The sequence below is a fragment of the Caretta caretta genome, chromosome 10 (genome assembly GCF_965140235.1).
Source record: "Caretta caretta isolate rCarCar2 chromosome 10, rCarCar1.hap1, whole genome shotgun sequence".
NCBI lineage: Eukaryota > Metazoa > Chordata > Testudines > Cheloniidae > Caretta > Caretta caretta.
The window spans coordinates 242758-269746 of NC_134215.1; the positions used below are offsets into that span (position 1 = coordinate 242758).

At 41.4% G+C, this 26989-nt stretch overlaps 1 protein-coding gene across 2 annotated transcripts; it reads right to left on the reverse strand.

Moving 5' to 3' along the window:
- UBE2I (ubiquitin conjugating enzyme E2 I) lies at positions 1–26499 on the reverse strand. Of its 2 annotated transcripts, none has more exons than XM_048866731.2 (7): positions 26355–26499; positions 17174–17252; positions 16836–16919; positions 7565–7637; positions 3049–3158; positions 2793–2872; positions 1–657 (listed from the first exon to the last, which is right to left on the reverse strand). In XM_048866731.2, exons 2-7 carry the CDS (start codon positions 17237–17239, stop codon positions 594–596), a joined length of 477 nt encoding a protein of 158 aa, XP_048722688.1. In that variant the 5' UTR covers positions 17240–17252; positions 26355–26499; the 3' UTR covers positions 1–593. The 2 variants fall into 2 exon arrangements, with proteins under 2 accessions (XP_048722688.1, XP_048722686.1); XM_048866729.2 differs by lacking the exon at positions 26355–26499 and adding an exon at positions 26047–26313.
- Between the last annotated feature and the right edge of the window lie 490 nt (positions 26500–26989).

The window sequence follows — 26989 nt, forward strand, 5'->3', positions numbered from 1 at the left end:
TTTATATAAACAGTTTATTTACTCTAAACAGCAACACAGACAAAACGCCATATAAACACAAAAGGAAGTGATGCAGAATCAAGATGCTGGCTGACTTTGGATCTCTGAGGCTCTTAAGCAATAACAACCTAGTTTCTGAAAGATAGAAAAACAAATTAAGGGAAGGGAAGGGGGTGGAGGGTATGATTTTTTCATACAGCCAGCTAGAGTCTAAATATAGTTCTAAACATTTTAAAGCATGCCTGCATCAGATAGCAAAGTAACTAGAGATACTAGTGAATTTATAGAAGTATAAAAGTTTATAATTTTACAGCAGTTGAAATACTGACATCAATATTAAAATAAAAGCAAGTTTTACATAACAATCAAAAATACAAAAGACTGAAGGAAGAGACCCTGTATGAAAAAACTGGGGGCAATTCAGCGAATTCAGAACTGTATACAAGTGGCGAATATGGAAAATGGCACACATACGACCCCCTCCCCTAAGTGAATATTAATTGTACATAGCAACATTAGATTTTGCAAAAATTTTGTAAACAAGTTCTTGCCAAACCAATCCCTTCCTTTTTAAGATGCTGTATGACAGGTGCTTATGATGGCGCAAACTTCTTGGCTTGTGCTCGAACCCTCTTTTCATATTCCACTCTGTTTTGGCTGGATATAAAAAAAAAGTTATTAGACATTTCAGATGTCAATTATGTCAAGCTGCACAATGAATATGAGACCCTCAAATTATTCCTTAAGGCAAGAGAGATTAGGAAAAGATGAAGTATCTTATGTACTCATGACAGTAGGAAAACCCATGACTGAACTGTCCAAAGGGTAAACAGAAAAAAAATCTTGGCTATACCAGCAGCTCACTGTCCAAACACTGCTCATTTAATTAATGAGAGGGTCATTTGCACTGCAGGACCCATTTTGTTTGGAAAGAAGTGACTAGTCTAAACAGGTTGGTAGCCCGGTTAAGACAGAGCTCACTAACATCTGTCCAGTAGGGTATGCTGCAGGAAATAAGAAGATTGTATCTCAGAAGCAAAAGCATTTTGTGGAAGGAGACAAGACATTTACAGAGTTACTCTGTTAGATTCGCCACAGAATAGATGTCTGTGAAAATACCATGACATTTCTATTATTTCATTAAGTGCTCTTCATATACTAACGTATATCATGTTACCTCACCCACCCGTGTCTCTAATATCCTGGGATCAACACGGTTACCACTACACTACACTGTATACTAAAGTAATGTCATTTCTTCCAAAGTTTCTCTTACACATGTTATATCTCACTGAAGATTTGGTAAATTACAGGGTTTCTCCTCAGGGTCTCACAGCCCTTTCTTCCCACCCTAAAAGTCGGGCAAGAGAAGATGCTGGGCTTAGAAGGCTGTGTATAGATGTGCAGTTTAACTTACTTTCCTATAGCTAAAAGGAAGAAAAAGACAAGATAATTCGTGGAACTGGTACTGGTAGTTTACCACATGGCTACTACTGCAGAACAACTAGCCAGTAGTGAAATAACACAGTACAGCAGAAATCTAAACAAAGCATTGGCATGTGAAGGAAATTTATTCTTGAACAGGGACATTTAACAGTTCATATAAAAAGGACACCTGTTTATGAAGCACCATGCATTTGGGTACCAGTTTAATAAATGAGCAATTCCAATTCCTCTTGTTTGTTACCCAGGCTCTTAGCATTAGTCTATAGGCAATTAAAAAATTTCTTCCCCTCATGTCTTTTGGTTCCTCGATTCATTTTGTTCTCAACATCTCAATTTTCTGCCACCTGAGTGCTCATGTCTTCCTTTTTCTACCATCTCCTTTTGCTATCAGTTTAACCCCCTCCTGACTATTCTAGCTAGTCTGTCCCCAAGGAGATTGGTCCCTCCTCTACTGAGGTGGAAGCCATCCAAGCTATGCAGCCGCCTCTTCCCACAGAAGGTGGAACAATGTTCTGCAAAGAAAGCTCTCCATCCTGCACCACTTACTAGCCAGCAATTCACTTTCAGAATCTTCTGCCCTCTGTGTTTCTTTGCTTATGGGACAGGAAGGATCTCAGAGAAGATTGCTTAGACAATCAGAGATGTTCTTTCTTATCTTTAAGATTTCACAGCTTAGCCCTACACTACTTTTCAAATGGATAACCTCATTGCATCCAATGCCATGTCATTCTGACAAAGTTCCAGCTGTCACCACCCATAAGCCCACTTCTCACTAAGATCTCCATACTCTTTCCTATGCTGCCCCATATACACTGCACAAACTCCCCCAAAATAACTGTAAACCCACTAATTTAAGACCAAAATGGCTACAGAACCCCCCAGTTCATTACAGTTAGGAATGTAATGAGGAATGATTGTGCATGTAGCTACTGTACAGGACTTGTTAACTCATCCGTCCTCTCCCTTGCCTCTACACATTAATTTCACCCAACTGTTATGTCTTGTTAACCTAGAATTGTGAACTCTTTAGGGGCAAGGACTCTTTACATATCTGTACAGCACAATGGGACTTTGATTCCTCATTAGGGCCTCTATATATGCTACTGTATTAACTTGCCTTGCTATCACTGGACCTTCAACCTTAACTTTGAAGTTAGTTGGTTGTTTTGTTGAGGTTACAGCATAGAACTAAACATCTCTACATAAAGCAAACCCAGAAATTATTTTCTAGAAGCTGCTTTACCTGTCTCACCATCAATCACACAAATGGAGACCCAGGGTTTACAAACAGCTATAGGCCAGTCAAGGTGTTTGTTACATAAATAAATAAAAATCCAGCTACTAACCAGTAAATTGTGTAAGCCTCTGCTTGAGCTGGGTCTTGAATATTTGGTTCATTTAGAAGTTCTTGTATTCCTAACAAGATCTGTATAAGAAAACATGGAAAAAAATAATTTATGTAAATATTACTATGAAACGTATACAATTCAGAACTTCTATAAATAAAATGTAGAATTGTGCACAAGACATTTGAGAATCACACAAAAGTTAAGCTGACAAAGCAAGCAAAGGTGTACAGTTTTAGCAGAAGAATGTTTTGACCTGTTTAATTGTGATTGCTGGCCTCCAATCCTTATCCTCCTCTAAGATGGAGAGGCACACTGTGCCTGAAGGATACACATTTGGGTGGAATAATGGTGGTTCAAATTTACCTAAGGAAGAAAAGAGTTCTTTATGTGCAAATCTAAGATTTTGAACCAAGTTTCATTAAATCAGAACATATAAAAGGCGACTTCTAGTAAAGCTGGCCATTTCCCCTATACCACAAGGCAACCAATCTCCCATTGTCACAATCCCATTCAGAAAATCCATGAAGTTTTTCTGCAGTGCAGTTACCTTTAGTTCTCCCTCCTTCGATGGGTCTACTTGTATCTCCACACCAGATCTCAGTCACATTACTGATTATGTTAATCAATCCAGGCCAAAATATGTTCTGAATGAACAATATTACCTATTATTCATGCTAAGATAGGAGGATTTCATTAATGCTAAATGACACTAAGTGCAGTGAAAATGTACAGGGGATCACTTATTACTTAAAAGAACTCTGTACAGAGCAGCTCACCCAAACCTTTACTGCTTCCTCCCAGAGCTCAGATCCCACCACTGCTATGAAATACGGTGGACTGAAAGAGTATCCTGGATAGTATTTAACACACAACACTCTTTATATGTTTAAATTGCTGTATGAACATTAATAGGCACTGACATGAGGAGGAGCACAACAAACATCCTGCTTTGAAATACAGTTCCCAAAACAAGCACTGCCACAAGCAACAGCTCTTACACCAGAGGACAGTTTCTCTTGCTATTTCACCAAGCTCTATTCAGAGTAGTTTTGTGATGGTCTGGGCCCAAAAAGTAATACTACTTATATCAACACTCCACACTCCTTCATAAAATAATGAAGCACATCCACTCGGATGACCACATCTATACATTTTCACCACCTACTCCCCCCATTCTTTGCAAGTGTTACATTAAAGAGACATTTATAATACCTTTAAAAAGTCTCCTTACTAAAAGTTTGTCTATTTTAAGTTTCCATCTTTTTTTTTGTTTCATTTTATCTATGTACAAGACCAATAACTGCATTCAGAATACAACAGTGAATTTTAAATTAAGCTTAAATTACATTTAAATCAGGACATTTCTATTCCATTTAGGTTGTACAATCAATTTTGTCCCTAAAATTAAATTGTGTTTAATATCTCTGTTGCCTCTGTAAGGACTTAAAAACAAAGTGGAAGATGACTGATTCTGTAGCAAGACAGTTTCAGAAATATTACCTCGCTTTAAAATGAGGAATTCCATTAATACTGGCAGAATTTTTCAAGCCAGCTGATATTTCTCCAAATGCCTGCTGTATACTTTTACAAGTGAAAAGAAAGGCTCTCTGTTATGTCACCAGCATTAAATTCGAGATCAACTGAAGAAAGAGCCTAAACACATCAGATAAATTTCCAAGGTCCTGAAGAAACAGGACAGAAACCTTTAGGTGGCATATTGTACTCTCTCAGGGAGCATCACATTCAATCCATTATCCTAACTAGACATACAAAATGATGGGGTCCAAATTAGCTGTTGCCAGTCACAAAAAAGATCTTGGAGTCGTCATGAATATTTCTCTGAAAACATCTGTTCACTGTGCAGCAGCAGTGAAAAAAGCTAACAGAATGTTGGTAACCATTAGGAAAGGGATAGATAAGACAGAAAATATCATAATGCCTCTATATAAGTCCATGGTATGCCTACACTTGGAATACTGCATACACTTCTGAGCGCCCATCTCAAAAAAGGGATTAGAATTGCAAAGAACAGAGAATGTCAACAAAAAACAACTTCCATATGAGGAGAGATTAAATAGACAAGGACTGTTCATCTTAGGAAAAAGACGATTGGAGGGGAGGTATAATAGATATCTAAAAATCATGAATGCTGTGGAAGAAGTGAATATGGAAGAGTTATTTTCCTTCTCATATAACACAAAAACCAGGGGTGATCCAATTAAATGAATAGGCACTAGGTTTAAAACAAACATAAGGAAGTACTTCCTTCATGCAACCACTCAGTCAACCTGTGGAACTCATTGCCAAGGGATGCTGTGAAGGCCAAACGCATAACTGGATTCCACAAAGAACTGGACAAATTCATGGAGGATAAGCCAATCAATGGCTACTAGCCAAGAAGGTCAGGATGCAATCTCATGCTCTGGGATGTCTCTACACCTCTGACTGCTAGAAGCTGGGATTGGACCACTTGATAATTGCCCTGTTCTGTTAATTCCTCCTGAAGTACCTGGTACCAGCCACTGTCGGACAGGATGTTGGGCTAGATGAACCACTGGTCTGACCCAGTATGGCCATTCTTATGTTTGAATTGGAAAAACTTAAATCTTGACATCAATGTGAGATAACACATTCCTGCCCCAGATGATGCTAAAGACATCAAAAAGCAACAGCCTTGTTTTTAAAAAGCTGTATGGTAACTTAAATAATAGATTTGAAAAATAATTTGTTCAAGAAAGCCAGTGATTAGCTAGGGCAACAGAACTCCATAGACAGAGAATATCCATGAATTTTAAAAGACAGTTTTCCTAAAGGTTTCCCTAATGGATACTGGAACATTATGATCAGTAGTAGCTATATAGCTATCATAAAGCAGAATGTATTGACTCTACAGCCAGAATACCAGTATTACGAACACCAAAGATAATCATAAATACAAATGGTTTCTACAGCTTGCAGTAGGATAAAAAATTGCAAAGAAAAAATTATTTATGTAATACGTGTCTTGTACACATATCACATGCAAAAAAATGCCAAATTAATGTTAATGTAATGTTATGATTATGATATCAAATGTTAAAGTGAAAACACTCCAAAAATTATTACTACTTCAACACTGCACCACCTGAGTATCTTATAGTACATGGGAACATTTAAGGGAAAGGAACAGAAAAATATGAGGTAGACAACTTTGCTAAGTTAAAAATTGATAGAATAATCCTAACTTTTGAAAATTTGATCTCCCATCTTTAATATTTAATTAAAACTAGATTTTTAAAACACAGAATGAAGAAAAATCTGGAGCTAGGTAGCCTGAGAGCTGTTGCTGTATGTCTATTCAGCTTATGGAGGTCTTTCAAAACAAGTATGCACTCGCTACACACACATTCACACTGCTTCCACTTACGTGCTATCCTCTTAACTTAAGGTACTTTTCTATCAAGAATGCACAATACACAATTTTCAGTACAAAACTTAGCAGATGCAACAGTTGTCAGTGACAACTATGCCAAGTTTCAAAATTGAGCCATATTTACTGGAACCATATTAGAAAAAAGTGATCATTAATTAAAAAAACCAATCCCTTTCCCCCTAAAAAACCTCAAGCCAAAAAAACGCAAACAAAACCAAAAAAAAACCCACAGATTTTTCCTATCTCCCTGAATTTAAGCAGCTGAACAGCTTTCTTAAACTTTCTAAAGAGGCAAGCCAGGGAAAATTTTATTCTAAAGATGGGTATGTAAACGCACATGAAAATAAGGATTATAACCATTTCAGTTTTAACTATAATAGGCATTAAACATCCAGGATAATTAATGAAGTGTTATAAAACTTCCACCCTACCATCATAGAATCATTGAATATCAGGGTTGGAAGGGACCTCAGGAGGTCATCTAGTCCAACCCCCTGCTCAAAGCAGGACCAATCCCCAATTAAATCATCCCAGCCAGGGCTTTGTCAAGCCTGACCTTAAAAACTTCTAATGAAGGAGATTCTACCACCTCCCTAGGTAACGCATTCCAGTGTTTCACCACCCTCCTAGTGAAAAAGTTTTTCCTAATATCCAACCTAAACCTCCCCCACTGCAACTTGAGACCATCACTCCTTGTCCTGTCATCTTCTACCACTGAGAATAGTCTAGAACCATCCTCTCTGGAACCACCTCTCAGGTAGTTGAAAGCAGCTATCAAATCCCCCCTCATTCTTCTCTTCTGCAGACTAAACAATCCCAGTTCCCTCAGCCTCTCCTCATACGTCATGTGTTCCAGATCCCTAATCATTTTTGTTGCCCTTCGCTGGACTCTCTCCAATTTATCCACATCCTTCTTGTAGTGTGGGGCCCAAAACTGGACACAGTACTCCAGATGAGGCCTCACCAATGTCGAATAGAGGGGAACGATCATGTCCCTCGATCTGCTCGCTATGCCCCTACTTATACATCCCAAAATGCCATTGGCCTTCTTGGCAACAAGGGCACACTGCTGACTCATATCCAGCTTCTCGTCCACTGTCACCCCTAGGTCCTTTTCCGCAGAACTGCTGCCTAGCCATTCGGTCCCTAGTCTGTAGCTGTGCATTGGGTTCTTCCGTCCTAAGTGCAGGACCCTGCACTTATCCTTATTGAACCTCATCAGATTTCTTTTGGCCCAATCCTCCAATTTGTCCTCCAATTTGTCAGCAGAAAGCAGGTAGTTAGTTTTTCATACAGCAATAAGCACTCAGATTCAACACCATTCTATTAGAAACTGGTATTCTGTCACTTTACTTACATTTTGGGGGTGAGGAGGGATAGTCATCCTTGAAAAGCATCCGTAGTTTAAATAAGCCTCCTTCCCATGGTGTCTGTCAGGAAATTTCAGCAAAGTTAGTTAGATTATGGTAACACCCAAAGTATGCCAAGCACTTTCAAAATAGATGGGGAGTTTATAGTCTAAAGAGAACAGACACAGAAATTAAAGGTGCATGCCAGGGGAAAAAAAACCATTCAAGCACAACAAATAGGGTTATTACATGACTATCCGCTACACTATATATATTTATTTTAATATTTTTTATAGGATACTTGCCTCTCTGCCTACCTATTGTTAGGTTTTTTTAAAAAACTTTTTAATTTCCTTCTTTAAAATGTATTTTGTGTTTTAAGGCACTAAGTTAATTTCAATTAACTGTTTCCTGGACTTTGTTTTAAGCAACTGTTCTTCAAAAGTCTCACATTTCTCCCTCAGTATTGTTACTGTGCTATTATTAATATCCCAATCCTAACTAACACTATTATCGATCACTGATAAATCTTCAGTTTCTCACTAAGAATACCCCACCCACCCATGCTTTTAATGACAGTAAGAATGTTGCAATCCAACCTTCACTGCATGCCCTCCCGTGAGGAAAAACCACAAAAGATGAAGCTGCTCTCATCCCGAAGACCAGCATGGGCACACATGGAAAGTTCCAAGAAGGTTGGTGCCGATTATATCAGTCACTGATGGAACAGTGAAGGTATCTTTAGAGGCTGTCTCCTTATGTCTCTCTAGGGTGTTGGAATCTTTACAGGCCATCCCCCTATGAAGAAGTTGGTTGAGCTACCTGAGTCACATTCCTGTGGTAATAGGGTACCGGGCCACCGGTTTTCTATCTGCTGCCACTGCACCTGGGTCAGTGTGGCCTCTTGTCATTTAGGTAGGAAGTTACTTAGGTATACCCCTTAAGGATGATGAATTAGATACAGACTAGTCATACCACTTCTCACTAAATTTCACAATGGGGGATTACTAAAGGAGTACTCAGGTGCTGCAAAAAGTGGGGTCACTGCTTCAGTAGGGGTTGTCTCCCCATCATGCCAGTCCTGTACCAATGCACTGTGTTGCATTAGGGAACACCATGTAAGATGCAAGACAGTGGCCCTAAATACTTGGTCACTTACAATCCCCCAGTACCTCTGGCACCAGTAAGGGAGCTGCATCATCCTGGGTGAGTTGTAGTTTGGGTGCATGTACTCTACCTCCTTCCTACAGATTCAGGTACAGTACTCTTCAGTTTCTGACCTCTCTCATTGCCAAAGTTCTGCCATTTGCTGAACAGATCACCCACCATGATATCTAAGCATTGAAGTGAGATTTCTGTACCTATTTTACAAGAAATCCCAAAGTTTGTCTGTGGTTGGCGATGTACATTACCATAAAGAAATGTAGCCAACACGGAACTCTAATCATTTGTCAGAAAGGCATCTTTCCTGCTACTAGCAGCAATTTATTTAATTGAGTTCATATGGTGAGCTACGATTGGGAATTTATATTTTAAGAGTCAGCAAATCATATGAGATGTTTAAGAGTACAAGTCAGTTTTTAGCATTGCAATAATATCTCACAGCTGCATCGGTGTACCTATTGGGTTCATGTGTATGAACAAGGCAAGTAGTGGTATACAGATAAGGTCAAGAAGTTACCTTACATGTAGAGAAGGCACGGACTGAAAAAACCTAAAACTTGCTCTGCCACGTAAGCATGATTTATAAACACTTCAGTTTGCTAATAAGTCAATTAAGACATCTAGTATGAACACATCTGAACTCAACAGGGGACATACTTTATTATTTAAATGCTAACGTGCCTCTGGCCACCAATAAGGTTCAAAATCTCATGATGCTGTACGTCATACAAACATAAGGCAACCCAATCCCTGTCCTCAAGAGCTTGCACTCAAAAGACAAATATCTGACAGAGGGTGGAAGGAAATGGTAAAAGAAACAATATTTTGTTTCCATTGTGAAATCTGATCTAAAAGGGAAAGATTATCAAGAAAAATTCTAGAACAAACGGTAAAAGCTAGGAAGGCATTCTGATATTACTCAATCTAGTGAGGGCATAATTATACTTGAGAAGGTGCATTGGGCTTGTCCACACTTGAAACGCTGCAGCAGCACAAGACGGGAGGGGTTCTCCTTATCAGCAGTTAATTCAACTCTCAGAGTCGGTAGCTAGGTTAAGAGAAAAATTCCTCCATCAACCTAGCACTGTCTACACTGAGGGTTAGATTGCCTTAACCATGTCGCTCAGGAGGTGTAGATTCTTCCCACACACTTGAGCAACATAGCTGGATCAACTTAACTTTTGAGTATAGACCAGGCCTTTATCTGCTATTATAGGTGATTCTCTTATTTTGGATAACTGATTTACGTATTAAGTTGGCAAATCTCATTCACTGAGAGATCTTCCTTCTAGTTTGTATATTTTTATACAAGCATCAAGAACTAATTTTAGGTTTGCAAGTTTGGAAATTCATACCAAGTAAAACCAGATGTCAATTTGATTGCAAAGTAACGTTGAGCAAGTTGTCCAAATACTCAGGTTACTCAGAAGAGATATTTATCATTAACAGCAGGGTGCTTCAGGATTCCATACTAGATCTAAAGTTTAAATATATTTATTAATTACCTGAAAGAGGATGAGTAATAATGAGGTAGCAAAATTTGCAGGTGACAAATTTATTTTGGTTAGTTAGGATCAGAGAACTATGAAGAACTTCAGAGATACCTAAACAAGTAGGTGAATGGGCAACATGATGGCAAATGAACTTCTATGTCAATAAATATGAAGTAATACCCCTTTCGGCGAGAAGAGACTAAATTACTCATACACCTTACAGGATTCTAAATTAACTATTAACTCAGGAAAGAGTCCTGTGCATCACTACAGATAATGAAGACCTCTGCACAATGTGCACCTATAGTCAAAAAAAGAAAAAAAGTGATACTAGGATGTGTAAGGAATGGGATGGAGAATAATACACAGATATTATAATGCCTTTATTATGTCAGCATTATAGTTAAGGTTGCTTCACAGCTTCTGTTTAAAGTTCAACCTAAATCCCCTAAAAACAACATGCTAAGTCGCATTCCTCTGAAATTTGGTGTGCTTCTGGGGGTGTTAGTGACCCAAATTCGTGGTCATTTGAGGTAGGGGCTGCAGTGATATAAGACCTGAAAAAAGAAACAGCCACTTTTTAAAAAGTTTCTATGTGGTCTTGTTTTGTCCAGAGCTAGAGAGCAAACTATTGATATACTGTAGGTCAAAATGGTCTCAACCAGTGAAGTTTTACCAAAAGTTGTGCATGGCACCCACTAAACCTTTAGGGGACTCAAACCAGGAAAAGTAGTTAAGCAAACTAAAGGCTTATCTACATTAGCACCTTACAGCACTGCAACTTTCTTGCTCAGGGGTATGAAAACACCTCCCTGAGCGCTGCAACGTGGCAGTGTAGGCTGTGCTCCCAGCGCTGGGAGCTACTCGTGGAGGTAGGGTTTTGTTTTGTTTTTTTTCAGCCGTGACTACACAGCCACATTAAAGTGCTGCTGCGGGAGTGCTTAAACATTGCTAGTGAAGACATGCCCATACATTTTTATGTTATGCATGCAGATACAGGGGGGAAAAAAGCTTGAAGGTTTCCATTCCTACTATTTTATATGCTTTAAATTTGACTCTTGTAAGTGCACTAAAATCTGAACATTTACTCAGATTGCTTTGAAATTTGGTGTGTCTTATGGGGATACAGGGTAGTGTTAGTGATCCAAGCTTGGGGTCATTTGACCAAAGGGTTTCTGAGTTAACCCTCCAAAAAACAGTTTCCTTCTGTTGCTTTGTACCATTAAACTGACAGGTACTAATGACTGGATGAATTACAGACTTTATTGACATTGATGGCTATGGATTCACCCTTTAATTAATATAATTGTGGGTAAAATAAGCATAAACCCCCATCTGAGGAAAAAAAAGTTTTGGACTGAGTGGCTGGAGGTTGCTACAATTTGAGAGTCTTGAGTGACAATTTTGTTTTGGATGGAATGTAATCAAAGAATTTTGGGATGAAAAATTAAACATGTGAATGCTTCCTAGGAAAGATGAGGTATTAGGGAGCAGACAAGTGAGGTTTGGGCCTGCAGCAAAGGGAGAAGGGTGATGTGGAAGGGGATAAATGGGGATGGGTGGTAGAAAAGGGGAGAGCTGTTAGGGGCTCAGGGGAGTGGAAGTGTGGGGCTCTGGGAAGGCTGCATGGGGGTGAGTGGCAAGAAAACTGGGGGGAAACAGGGACAGGCGGCATCTGTCAGCTCCACATTCTCCCCTCCCATGTGTGTGCCCAGATCTGGTGAACTCTTGCAGCTTTAGTGAGGTCAGAGACCTCCTCCTTGCCCCCCCATGAGCTGGATTGTGGTGGGCCTTGACCCCCCCCTCTCCCCCAACAGTGTGTGAGCCCCTTACTACCTGTCTCCTTGTGTGCGCCAGGATCTGGGGGGGCCGGTGCCCACCTACAGTGGTTCAACCCTCCCCCATTTAAGTTGGATTCTGGGGTGTCTGCCCTTTTGGGAGAGTCTCAGGCCCCCTCCCTGTTCCCTATGTGAGCCAGAATCTGGGGAAGTCCTGCTCCTTTGGATGAGGGGCTGAAAACAGGAATCCTTCATGCATTTCATAAGTTCTAAAGCACTCAGGAGGGGAATAGGAAGACCAATGGAGATGAATGGAACAGTTTAAGGTCTACACTTAAAATGCTGCACCAGCGCAGCTGCACCGCTTCAGTGAAGACTACTACAGGAGAGAGTTTCTCCCATCAGCACAGTTAATCCACCTTCGTGAGAGGTGGTAGCTATGCCAAAGGGCGAAGTCCTCCCATTGACACAGTGCTGGATATTCAGTATAGTGGATTTCACACCCCTGAGCAATATAGTTTACAAATGTACATTGGTATGAGTACAGCGGGCCTCACAGCTATTGTTTCAGATTGTATTCATCTATATGGGGTGTTGCCATTCAGCTGGCAACATCACATTGAAATTAATGCTTCACACCTTTCAGAGCCTCCTGCACTGGAGAGGATGTGTAGAGGAACCCTTTCCCTCCATCATCCCTGTATCCTTCTTGTTTAGAGAATCATATTTTTAAGTGCTCTAAAATGCACATGCTTTACTGGATTTTTCTGAACCTCATGGGAGTTCTGTGCAGGGTGAATGAGCCAAATTTGGGGTCATTTAAACCAGAGGTTCCAGAGACACAAGCCCTAAAAAAAATCAGCTGTTTTTTCAAAATGTTTCTAGATTATTATTTTTTTGGCACAGATCTAGAGCTCAGACTATTGCTGTGATGTGGGTCAAAATAGTCTCAGTCAATTTTTACCCAAGGTACTGCATGGCACCCACTAAGTCTTTGGGGGACCCAAACTGTGAATAGTATTTAAGAAAAAACATTCATTGCTTTCGTAGATGTGCATTTTGGAAGAATTATGTTGTGTGTCTGATAATAAAGAAAAAAAATATTAGGATTTCCATGCATCCACCTTATGCTTGCCTAGGTTGCTCAAGGGACTGTGCCAACACCATTGCTCACAGTGAATACCCTACCACTGAGGTTTCTAGTCCCAACCTTTGTACATCTGTACAATGAATTATTAAATCTTTGTTGCTTACTACAAGCTGTTACAACATAACATTTTTATTTTATTGAGAGGTTTCCAGTGAACACAGCAGAATAGTCAGCAGTCAGTCAAACCATAATCTTTGTTCTATCAAGTCGGAAGGAGCCAGAGACAAAGGACTTTGGGGGGAGGGAGAGGCAAGACTTGGATTGGCTGTTTGAGAAAAAAAGTCTATTTTACTAGCCACTGGGGGACAGATGGCAGGGAGTGGAAGTGGCTACTTCCTGGTCTGGGAGCAGATTCATGAGGTGTTTCCAAATACATGCAGTGTGGGGGTTTGGAAGGGACAGTGCAGGTACCTTGACCACGAGGGCGGGTGGGGGGAGAATGTGCTGTTGCCAGTGTGGATTCTGTGTGATTCCTGATTCATAAAATGGCAGAAGTCTGCAGAAGATCAAGGCGTGCGCCACGACATGGGGATTGCTGACTACAGGCTGATTGGCATGGAAAGAGGTGGCCTTTGATGGCATCATGTTTTGCCCACTCTGCAGCATCTACCCATTGATTTTAGAGGTTGTGCTCTACCCAACATTGTGGTGATTCACTGGGGCCTTATTACTGTCATGCATCTCACAGAATGTACCAGAGCAGATTTGGACAACTCAGAGATTTGTGTCCAGGAGCCGTGATAGTTTACTCGGATTTGGCTGAGCATGTGAGTAATTGTTACAGTGATGATATAAAAGCTATTGATAAGCATTGGAAAAACAATAAATCAGGAAATTGGAGGGTTCATGGCTGACCAGAAAACATATGCTGTCTGGCACAGAAACATTTCAAACTCTGACACCTCACTGTTTCTCAAGATGGGGCACATCGATTGGACAGGGATCAGAGGATCTCTCTCTGACATAAGATTATCAGTAGTTTGGAACAACCACCCTATCTGTGGTTTCTCTCACTGGCCCAGCCACAAACTCCACCCTCCAACCATTCTGAAACAACACTCCACCGTAACATAGTTGTCCTTCGCTACACGAACTACCCAGAAATCAAGTTATAGGTGGGGAGGAAATAATAGCAACAGAAAATCTGTTTATCAGGTAACGGACTCCAGGGAGATGCATTCCCTGCTTATGGGCTGGGGGACCACAGTGACTGAGTCAGGGGCATGGATAGGGAGGTGTGTTTGTTGCGGTGGGAGGGAAAGGGCGGCTGGCTGGCTCAGTATTATGTGAATTGCAGGACATATGTACAACTGTTTAAATGACTATTAACTCCTACCAACAGATCTTTTCCTGTTTAAAAAAAGCTAGGAAAGTCAATGGCAAAAAATGATATTATCGCAGAGTTACAGTAGTTTTGTGGTAAGTCATTCCCTTGCAGAAAGCCGAGTTGAGCAAAGGTTGCCCATGCAACCTTAACTCTGCTCTCTTTCAGCACTGGCCCAATAGACCCCCCCTTAACATACATACCTATACTCTGCCAAGCCCACAGTTGCTGAAATATACAAGCTCTTCAACTCTTTTCACAACCCAATCATTCTCACCCACAGGGTTCCATCTAACACGGTTAAAAGACAAACGGTGGGGGGGAAAGGTTGCCCATGCCACCTTTCTTCTACCCTCTTTGAGTATGCACACATTGAGGCATTGTACACACTGGCCATTGACACTGTAAGATTCCAAAGGTTCCAGATCTGATTGTACACTCAGACACTTGGCCAACTCCCTAGAAAGAATACCACTCAGGTACAATTTAAGAACCATTTCACAGCGTTTTACAACTTACTTACACTTACTCTCAGGATACCATCTCAACATACACTTTCATTTAACCATCACTAAAGCATTAGAATCCTCTCATATTCCACCACCCTACTGACAATATCCTTTGTAATAACGACTTTATGCCCTGCTACTGAGATAACCAACAATTCCACCTAGAAATGATGCATATTGCATCCTGAAGGTACATATGTACTCTTCCCTTTCCTCACACACAAGAGGGTGCAAAACAGATCACAATTAGGTCACAAACCTCAAAGTAATCCACAGTTCTCACAAACATACCTCTACCAAGCAGAGCCATTTTTCATCACAGCTACACCGGACACTGACCACAGGGTATGCAAGCAGATAATAAATGCTTAACTACTCTCATATCCCAGCTTGCTACTGACAATACCCTTGTAATAAAACCACATGCCTTGCTAATTATATAATGTACACAATTTTACACTGAAATTATGCATATTGGATCCTAAAAGGTACACATGCACCTCTTCCTTTTGCTCACACACATCTGAGGGTGCAAAATATAGATCTCACACACCTCAAAGTAACCCTCACAAGTCCTCAGAACACAAACACAGCTCTATCAAGTGGCCCTATTACTGTTAGCGTACATACCACCTAATACACTGGCTACACCTGAAGCATATCCAAATTCCTATAGGCTACCAGCCCCAAAGGAATAGAAGCAAGGTGGGGTGGGCAAGCACTCCCCCTCCTTTTTTGTCCTTTAGCAGTATTAGATGGAATTCTGTGGGTGAGAGTGAATGGGTTGTAAAAGGAGGTGAAGAACTGTAAAAGGAGATGAAGCAACTGTAGGGTTGGCACAGTAAACTATAAGGGCATAATGGGGCATTGTTAAAGGGAACAGAGTTAAAGTTCCATAGGCTACCTTAACAGTGCATTTCCTGGTTTTCACAAGTTTTGAATTTGCTCAACTCATTGTTCTTTAAGGGGATAGCATACTACCAAGCAACCTTAACTCTACATTAGCATAGTTTTTTGCCATGGAATATAAACCAATGGTGCAGTCTCACCTGGAATACTTTGTAAAGTACTGATCACTCTGTCTCAAAAACCATACTGTAGAATTAAAGGAGGTTCAGAGAAGAGTGATGAGAATGATCAAGAACAAGGAAAAACTATGGAGAGAGACTGAAAAGACTGGGATTATTTACCTTAAAAAGGAGATGAATAAGAGGGACATAATAAAAACATCAAATAAAACAACATATAGAGAAGGCAAATAGCGAGCTTCTGCTCTCTCTCTCATTACACAAGTACAAGGGGACACTCAAATTAAAAAGGTGAAAAAGAGAAACTTTTTCATATAACATGTAATAAACTGTGGAAGTCATGCCACAGGATGTCACTGAGGTGAAAATTTTAGCAAGATTCAAAAAGGGTTTGGACATTTATATAGGTAAGAGGTTATAATTAATTATATAGGTTATAATTAACGACAATATTTTGAAAGGGGTGTTAATCCTCATGCTTCAGGGCTTAAGTATTAAAGGCTATGTTGAGACAACGCAGGAGGAAGAGGGGAAGATTATCCCATATATGATTACTGTAGACTATTTACACCTTCCTCTGACGCATCTGGTACTGGCCACTGTCACAGACAGGACACTGAACTAGATGGACATTGGGTCTGATCCAATATGGCAGTTCCTATGTGCCTATTCCATGTGGCTTCCAAAGTAGTTCTGGAATTTGATTAAAACTGAACGCTTATGTTAAAGTGTATTTCATAAACTGCACTAAAAGTTATTCATGATTTATATCTGTTAAAAATTTGTTAACATTTATCTCCCATGCTGAAAACTAAATTAACAGTAAGTCTTACCCCTTTCTTTCCTGGAATAGCACATTCCCAATTCATGAGATTCATCGTGCCATCTGGATTTTTTGTAGGTACTGCTACAAATCCCTGAATTAAAACAGAAACCCAAAGTAAGACTTCTGAAAGTACATTTAACGCTGATGCAGCATCAAAACATATATTTGTACAATGCAGTCCCTCTCTACCTACACCAACTTGCTTGACATTTCTTCATGTATCAGAGGAGGAGTTTTCAACAGCTGCTTTATAGTTTCATTTCACATTAAAAAAGGACACCAGAACAACACAAGTTCAGTGTGAAGTTGCAGAAGTTAACCACTTGAGAGTACTGTTCTACTTACAAATGGATGGTCTTTTCTCCAAGCTTTCCTCTCCTGTGCAAGTCTGCTGAGGGCGATCCCAGACATGTTCAAAATCCCTCTAAAACAAACAGTTGCCCGTTAGAGCAAATAGAACTCCTCAAGTTAGTCATGCAGTGATGAATAAATACTCTTCAAACTCCACAGATTTTCTTTTTTAACATTTATTAGATGGACTGGCAAACAATTACTTTTTAAGGCTCTACACAGCATAGAAGTTCTGTTAGAAATAGCAGAGCATCTATGTGAGGGGTTCTCAGGACAAATTTTTTGGTGGCCGCTCTCACACTTTTTCCTAAAATACTTAATTAGCTTTAGGAAAAATAAATATGCACATATATATGTCCAAATCATTGTAATTTTTTTTATTGCTAGCTAGTAAGTCTGTTGTGAAAAGTGATAGTAACAAACATACAAGTATTGCTTTTTACAGCACATTTACTCAGCCCTGTCAAGCCTCGGGACAAATTAAGCCCTGGAAGGGAGGCATCGGGGGAGGCAGCAGGGGCCATGGGGTGAGTGGAAGGGAGGCAGTGGGGGGCTGGAGCCCAAAGTCCTGTGGCCAGAGCCTGCTACCCTGCCACTCCAGGGCTGAAGCCAGAAGCCTGACCCCCACCACCCCTGGGAAGGTGGGGAACTCACCGGCTGCCTGATTCTCCAGCATTGTGCCCCAGGTGTCTCCAAAGGGAGGACAGGACCCAGCCCCTGCTGGCACACCAGCAATCAACACCAAAACAGTACATCCAGGAGCAACAGGGAGGGGCCACTCGCTACTCCCCTCCTCCCACCCCACCCCATAACAGCCCAGAAGGCTGTGGCCACAAGAAAAGTCCACAGTGGCTGCATGTGGCCACATCTGAAAAATGCTGATCTAAGATCAACTTCTCTACACAGGGATGTTTACTGGCCTAATCTCTAACAGTATAGGTTATGCCACTAAATTTCCCCGTATCAACAAGCCTTAAAGTACTAGACTTGAACTAAGTTCAAGAACACTACCTCCATCTTGTGTTTCACAGTTGCATTACATTGGCAAAGGGAATTCAGTAGTAGTTTAACAACTACATTCTGATGCTGTCAGAATAGGATACAACATATACCACACTGCCAGTAGTAAGATAAAGGTTCAGGAACAATAGGGGTTTAAATTTTGAGAGAGCGTGCAAATATTCTGTCTCCCTAAGGAGACCGATGTGGCATTCACTTGCAGAGGAGGACATCTATGCTGCTGATCATGCTTACTGAGCTTCCCTACCAGCAATCCAGAAAGCAGTAGAAAGTAGCCTGTAAACTGCTGCCTGGCTGGGACACAAACTATTCTGCGCAGGAGCAACTAAGATGTCAATCCTATCAAGATCATATCAGTTTCAATCTGATGATACTGCAGTAGTAACCACCAATTAATGGTGGGCAGAAACAGGAGTACAGATGTGAGCCTGTAGAGAAAGAAGCTGGCAGATACACAAGATAGTTGGCCCAAGGTGTCATTTCAGGACACTGGACTTGAGGACCACACTTAATCCTGTCTTTCTGGAAGCAATACAGACTACTAGAAGCAGGACAATACTGTGGAATCAGGGTCACAAACAAAATGTGCCAAAAAAATTTCAGATCTCAAGCCCAGAAAAAAAGAAAAGCAAAGCAGAGATCTATTATTACAAGAGGGAGGAGTGACGCACATTAAGACAATGGAAAAAGAAGAAAGCTTCACACAAAATCCAAGAAGGAAAATATTAGATAATACTTAGTCCTGCCATGAGTGCAGGGGACTGGATTAGATGACCTCTTGAGGTCCCTTCCAGTCCTGCGATTTTATGAAACTAAAGCAGTGATAAACAAGAGAAGGTGGTTTATTTAGACAATTAAATTGGTACCCAAAAGCCCAGGAGTTAATTTATTAAATGGGCAGTAAGAAGCAGCTCATAGAATCTCCTCACAAAAAGTTTTCATTCCCCCAGCTTCATGAACAGTTGCAGGTACTCAGCACCTCAGAAAATCAGGCCAACTTGTTTAATTTCATTTGTGTAAATACATAAACCTGTATGACAGCCAGAGGGCTCTCAACAGTTCCTCTTTCAGTACACAGCATCTCATTAGTCTTCTATTACTAACTGCCATCTATCTAAATAGATGAAGGAATCTATAAAGGGGTTTACAACTACTTTCCTCCTGTTACATTAACAGTCTGGGTATTAATTTAATCAATGTGAATATTTCAAATTCTACAGTCTAAGTTTATTATCGAAAAGCATTTTAATTCCAGTTTATAGAAATCCTCATTTTGAACTTCACACTGGTTCATACTACTTTGCCATATCATCTATAAATTGGAAATTTGTCACCTTCAAAATTTTAATATTTTCCCTTGAGCAACACAAAGAAGGTCCAAAGAGATCTGACACCTACTTCATACAAGTCTTGAATAACAGCATCAAATTAGATCTTGAAGAAACACACACTCACACATTAATGCATTCAATGATATTTCACAACAACTTTCCATCCAGTCCTACTTCTGAGTTTCAGAGTTAGTTTTGCTTGAATGCATATATTCCAGAAATGCCACAAATACAACTTGAAAGCTAACAATTAAATTCATGTTTATACAAAGCTAAATTTCATTAGAAAAAGTGAGATCTGGATAGGGTGAATAGATAAAGTAATAATACTGCTTCCAGAATTCTGCAGTTGGTCTAACTTTCCCTAGAATTAGAAACTAATCACTCATACACAGATTAAGTTAAATGAATATGGTAGAGATATGTATTTGGCTCTTTGCTATGCCAGAACATTTGTGGGGCTAGTTAAATACTGTGCCCAAAGAATACTGTATGAGCCTCTAATCATTTGTTCTGCTTGTGGAAGCAAAAGCAGATTTCATGGAAAGGATGCTGTGAGAATAGGATACAAGTCACGTTATGAGACCAATACTTTGTTTCAAAACATTTTCTATCATGTTATGAAAGGAATAATTTATTCAGTGTCATTTATAGATGAACACTCATCAATCCCAGAGCAAGAATCAGGAAATATGTGCAGTAGAACCCTGACATATATATTCATATTCAGTAGTTCATTAAAGAGAATGATGGTGAAAGTTTTGTATCGGTTGCAAAGGACACAAAATCACTCAAGATAGTTAAGTCCTAGGCAGACTGGGAAGAATTACAAAGGGATCTCACAAAACTGGGTGACTGGGCAACAAAATAGCAGAAGAAATTCAATGCTGACAAGTGCAAAGCAATGCACATTGGAAAACATAATCCCAACATTACATAAAAAATGTGGGGGGTCTAAATTAGCTGTTACCACTCAAGAAAGACATTGTAGTCATCATGGATAGTTCTCTGAAAACACCTGCTCAATGTCCAGCAGCAGTGAAAAAAGCTAACAGAATGTTAGGAACCATTAGGAAAGAAAGAGATAAGACGACAGAATATATAACGCCACTACATAAATCCATGATACAGCCACACCTCGAGTATTGTATGCAATTCTGCTTGCCCCATCTCAAAAAAGATATATTAGAACTGGAAAAAGTACAGAGAAGGGCAACAAAAATTATTAGCAGTATGAAACAACATCCATATGAGGACAGATTAAAAAGACTGGGTCTATTCATCATAGAAAAGAGATGACTGAGGAGGGAATATTATAGAGGTCTAGAAAATCATGAATGGTGTGGAGAAAATGAATAAGGAAGTTTTATTTACCCATTCACATGACACACAAGCTAGGGGTCACCTAACTAAATTAACTTAAAACAAACATAAGGAACTACTTCTTCACTCAATTCCCAGTGTAACTCGTTGCCAGGGGATGTTGTGAAGGTCAGAAGTATAACTGGGTTTAAAAAAAAAAAAAAAAAAAAGAATTAAACAAGTTCATGGAGGATATGTCCACCAATGGCTATTAGCCAAGGGGGTCAGGGGCGCAACCCTATGCTCTGAGTCTCCCTAAAACTCAGACTGCTAGAAGCTGGGATTGGACAATAGGAGATGGATCACTCAATAAACTGCCCTGTTCTGTTCTCTCCCTCTGAAGCATCTGACAGTGGCCACTGTCAGAAGACAGGATATTGGGCTAGATGGTCCATATGTCTGACCACATGTGGCCATTTTTAAGCCCTTGCATTTTAATTGTGCAGTCAGCCTCTCTTTCCCTTCAACCACTGAAGAACTTGTAGACTCATTACCAGACAGATACAGCAAGTAGCTGCTGGTCCACACTAATACCATCACTATACAAACTGAGAAAGCAAATTGTGTTTACAACCTAATCGAATATCCCAAGTTATCAGATGCAGAAAAGAGGTAACTGATCAATGTGAACATTTCAAATTCTACAGTCTAAGTTTATTATCGAAAAGCATAATAAACATTAGGAAACATTAAGGGCCAGATTTTGCTCTCAGCTATACAAATGCAGATCCATGAAGTTAACAGATTAAGGCCTGGTCTACACTAGAAAATTAGGTCAATTTAACTACATCAGTCAGGGTTGTGAAAAAATCCCACACCCCTGAATGGCACACTTAAGCCAACCTAAGTCCCCATGTAGAACTCTTCCGTCGACCTAGCTACTGCCTCTCAGGGAGGTGGATTACCTATGCTGATAGGAGAAACCTTCCTGTCAGCATAGGTAGCATCTACACTGAAGTACTGCAGCTGTGCCCCTGTAGCATTTTAAGTGTAGACTAGTCCTAAATTGCACATGTATATGTGAGCAAAGATTCTGGCTTTTCAGACTGCTGTAGCCTACAGAGTACCTACAAGCTATCACCAAACAAGGTTCTCAACAAAACGACTTACTGGACCTTGAGCTACTATCTTTGGTTTAAGGTAAAGTCTCGTGCATCTTTCTGCAGGCTACCTGCCTGTTCCAGCAGCACTGTGCAATGGGCTAGCAAGTTTACAGTGTAAGAAGAAACTGTAGAAAGTTCTCTTCAGATTTCACTGGAACAGAAATTTGACTCATCAGTTTAGCATATTAATCAAGACAAATTCAGACTACTTTCAGAGGGTTTCTACACAATATTGTCTATATTAGTGGTTTAAGTGTTTATACCTCAAGATTAAAATTAAACTAAGTCTTGGGAAGGGCTCCAAAATCCTATTTACATGAAAAAAGTCAAATATATTAGGTTGTATAAGTATATCTACCTATCCCCCACACTCCATGTGGGGTATGGAAATAACTCAGACCTCTCTCACAGAAGCATGGGGAATTAAATTAATATTTGTAAAGCTCTAAATGCTAAGTATAATTACAGAAAAATCAGTTTCCTTTCACATTACTATACAGAAAAATGTTTCCTTTCACATTACTATAATATCAGATCAGTGTTACATGAAAAAGATAAATCACAGCCCTTAAATAGTACAGGATTCTCACCAAGCTATTTCAGCAGTTTAGTCTAGTAGTCAAGTGGTAACATTTTCAAAAGCACCTAAGCGACGTAGAAGCTTAAGTCCCATTTTCAAATAGGACATAAGCACTTAGAAGTAAAAGTTCCACTGAAAGTCACTGGGATTTAGGCTCTTAAGTCACTTGTAAAAAATGCAATATAGGTGCTTTTGAAAATTTTACTAATGTACTAATAGATCGAATGAGGCTAATTATTAGTTGACTAATTATTTTACAAGAAAGCATGAAGTCCCTCATGCTGTGAATTTACTTTTAAGCTCTAGAATTCATTTCAATCTATACATATCGCTTGGGCTAGAGAATAATCAGAGTTTGAAAACCTGAACATGGATTTCATGGCACGTAGCAAGTTTTCTACCTTAAAATCCATTAAAAATTAGCTCAGAAAAATACTACAAATGGATCTACAAATACTATGGTGCTATTATACACTCCTAGATAGAAAACGGACCTCCTTATTTACAGGTTAATGTATATGGTCTGCAGATTTTCAAAGTAATTAGCTGGAAATATGCAGAAACAAGAAATTGAGAAGATTTTGCAGAAAAAAATTAAACCCAATCAAGACAAAAATCTGCCAAATGTGACTTTAGACAAGTTAGTATTTCCTCTCCACCTTTCATCAGAAAAATAGTAAAGTACAACAATATTTGTTGCACAAAATCAAAGAATTCTTGTCTAGTGATTAAGGTGCAAGTATGGAGTCTTTAGATCTGAGTTTTATTCTCAGGTGTGCCATAACAATGGATGACTTTGGGCAAATTACTTACTTAAAGAGACTCAACCCAAGTTTGGCACACAATTTAAATTGATGGGGGAAAACTTTTATAAAATGTATGCCCAAGAGAATGTTTCCATGTTGTCTCTTTAAACTCCAATAGCAAATTTAAAATTTTAAACATTCCTCTACAGTGTTCAGAGCTCAAGTATCCTAACCACCAAGCCCTGTGAAAATGGCAAAATGTTTTCATACTTAATTGATTTTCATTGTGTACTTCAAGTATTTCTTTCCACTTCGACAAGCACTTGTAAACACAGAAAGTAAAACTGGAGATTTTAATTCATTTCAGTTTCAGTAATTTAACCTATCAGTAATATAGGTTAAAAACTTATAATGCAATTGAAATTGACCATTTCATTTTAATCTCTGCCTTTGTTTACTCTTCTGAAAAACTGGGATATGAAAAAATGTAAAATTAACTAAAAACACATTGAAATCCACAGACAGAAACTGCCACAGATGTATAAAGTATTATATGCATTGTGGGGAATTGTCGCATCTAATTTTTAACCCTTTGTTCCAGATTCACAGGCAAGTCAAGAATTGTATTAGAGATCTCATTCTCCTTATTCTCCAGCAGCCTCCCTTTTGAAGTTTAGCAACTTCCCCATGAAATACTCTAGGTATTTAGAGTGCAAACATGAAAAAAAAATAAAGCAGATGAGTAAGGAAACTTGCCATTTTCTTCCTCAGGGTATTTAGAAATCTAGGAAATCATGTTTGTTTGAGGTAGGCCTTTGGCAGCTACTATACTTTCTGGTAACTAACCACTACATGGAATACACTTTAGCACCAGGAAGAACCACTCCAGCATCTCCGAATCCCATCTCCTTTTCCACTAAACCACTCCTCAAAAATAAATCTGTTTCTTGTGTGTTTTCTTTCAGAGTAGCAGTTTTACCTGAAATGCCTGATTTTTCAGTTATAGCTACTAGCTTTTGAGACCATTAGCTGCATAAGAAGTTTCTAGCAATTCCATCTCACATTTCTTAACATCTGGAGTCTTCTCTTTTCCCCATGAGAAGTAAGTGCTGTTAAATTTGATATTTTTTTTTCTAAACTTGGTGAGTTTACTAGTGCTGAATGGAACTGAGCTAGCAGCCATGAAGACTGAAGAGGCCTGCAACAGCCACTTGAAAACATAATAAAGAGGTCAGCCTCCACTTCCTATTCAGTTCTTTGCCTCAGAGCACCAACCATGGTGATGATTTTTTGTTATGCTGGTATTTGCCCACTAGGAACTGAACTGAAATGCCCAAACTCATTTCACATAAGACATCAAAAAACAACAGGTAAGATCTGTCTGTCATTAACTATTTTGGCTGAAGCCAAACCCTACATCCAAAAGATGAATTGCTCAATATATCCCATTACTGATCTCCCTGGCTACCCAGCTTGTCCGGTCCAAAGAATCCGTTTGTTGCCCTGTGATGCAATGTCTCCAAAGCAGTATCTTTCCTGTGGAAATAGATTTGCATACAGTATTCCAAATGAGGGCTCACAGGTGCCTGGAATAATTACAGGATCACCATTTTGTTTTACATCCTGGTTACCTTTAACAATTCTTATTTAGCCCACAGCAGAACACTAGTATGAAAGTGTCTAACACAGCTAGTCTTACACACCTACACTTCCTATTTGAGAAGCTAAATATTAGCACACAAGGAAAATACACGTATGAATAATTTGTCCAAAGAGTGAAAACCTTCTGCTTCTGTGAAGAGTAGAGAGCGCCTAAGCATGGGATCCAATCAGAATAATGCTGGACTGACGAAATGCTGGACTGACGCCCTACTAACAGGATGGGAGCAGAAAAAGCGTGTGTTTGGCTTTGCCTACATACAGAAGCCCTGAGGTTTATCCACAGTGGAACAGCAAAAGGCAACTCACAGATATTAGCCCTATTACCTTCTTCAGCTCCATAACTTTACTAGGTCTGTAAAACAGTTTTCAAGGCAGTGCTCAGAAACGCCTGCCAGCGTTGCGGTCCCTACACTCCGTAAGTGGTGCGGGTGTCTCAATAGGCCCTCATAGTTTATGCTTCACAGTAGGGAGGGACCCAGTGTAAGTCCCTAAGTGGGGCTGAGAGGGGCCGTCTCCCTGTCAGAAATCGCTGGGGGCAGGGGCTACCCTACACAGGCGCGAGAGCGAAGATACTCCGGGGAGAGCTGCTGTACAGACCACAGGCACTTGCGGCCAGGAGCTCCTCCGGGCAGGGACTCGGCCCGTCCCAGCCTGGTTAGCTGCCCAGACCCTGCCACTCCGAGTTCCGACAGGGAGAGCCCGAGCTCCGGACCCGCAGGTGGGGAAAGGCGGGCTCCCCAAGGCCCGCCGCGCGCAAGTGCCGCCGGGGCGGGCGGGGGCACAGGCCGCTGGCCCGTCCCCACCCAAGGCTCGCAGGCCAAGGCCCGGCCCGCACCGTGCGCAGGGGGAATGGGGGCCGGCCGGGGTACGTCGGTACTCGGGCCCTGCAGCAGCTCCCCCCTCACACCGCGGGGGGGAGCGACCGGGCCCAGAGAAGGCGGCTCAGGGATCAGGAGAAACCGGAGCCCGAGCACCCCCAAGACCCACTTCCCTGCCCCAGGCTCCGTCACCATTGCAACCTCTGGCCCCGCCGCCCTCAGGCCCTCGCCCGGCCAGGCCTCACCGTGAGCGGCCGCAGCACCCGCGCGTGTCCCGGATTGAGGCAGCGGCGAATGACCCGGATGTTCCCGACTCGGCTCCCCCCCTTTGTCTCTGGTCCGGACTTTCCCTCCCTCCTTGCTCGGTGCGGAGCGCAGCGGCGTGGAATGTCCCTCAGTCCGACCCGTCCGTCCCACTGCGCCGCCGCAGTGTTACCCTCAATAGGACCCGTCCGGCACACTACACGCATCTTCCTGACACAGGGCCGTGAGGTGGCCAATACAGCGCCAGAACGGAGGCCATACGGGAAGCTCCGTGTGGCAGTCTCCCTACCTCACTCCAGTCTCTTTGTGCTTCGCCTTCCGTGACAGCCGCCGCGCCTGAGCGGATTTTTCCTATAGGCACTGAGTTAGTCACCTGTGTCTTTCAAAGGAAACGGCGGCGGTGTCGATGGGCCAGACTGGAAAGGGCGGGACCAGGACCCGCCCACAGGGACTCGCAAGACGCCACTCAATCAGGACCCCTTGGCTCCCACGAGGCCCCTGCACAGCTGCGGGGGGGCGGGGAGCGCCCGCCTCGGAATCACGTGGCCTCACACGAGCCGTTCGCCCGGCCCAGCGGCGGCCGCGTGCTCCCCAGTGGGCTCCGTCGACTGCGAGCCCGCGGGCCTCCGCAGAGCGTGCGCTGCCGGGGCGAGCCCCCGGGCCCGGGCCGCCGCGCTCCCCACGGGGGGCGGACACGGGGCTGAACGGAACACGTGTCCGCCTGACCGCACGGCCCTGGGCCGACCCGTCGTCATCACCCGCCATGGGTCTGTCTCACCGTCACTGTCACCCGCCATCACCGTCACCCGCCATCGCTCTGTGTCACCCGCCATCGCTCTGTGTCACCGTCACCCGCCATCGCTCTGTGTCACCGTCACCCGCCATCGCTCTGTGTCACCGTCACCCGCCATCGCCCGGTGTCAC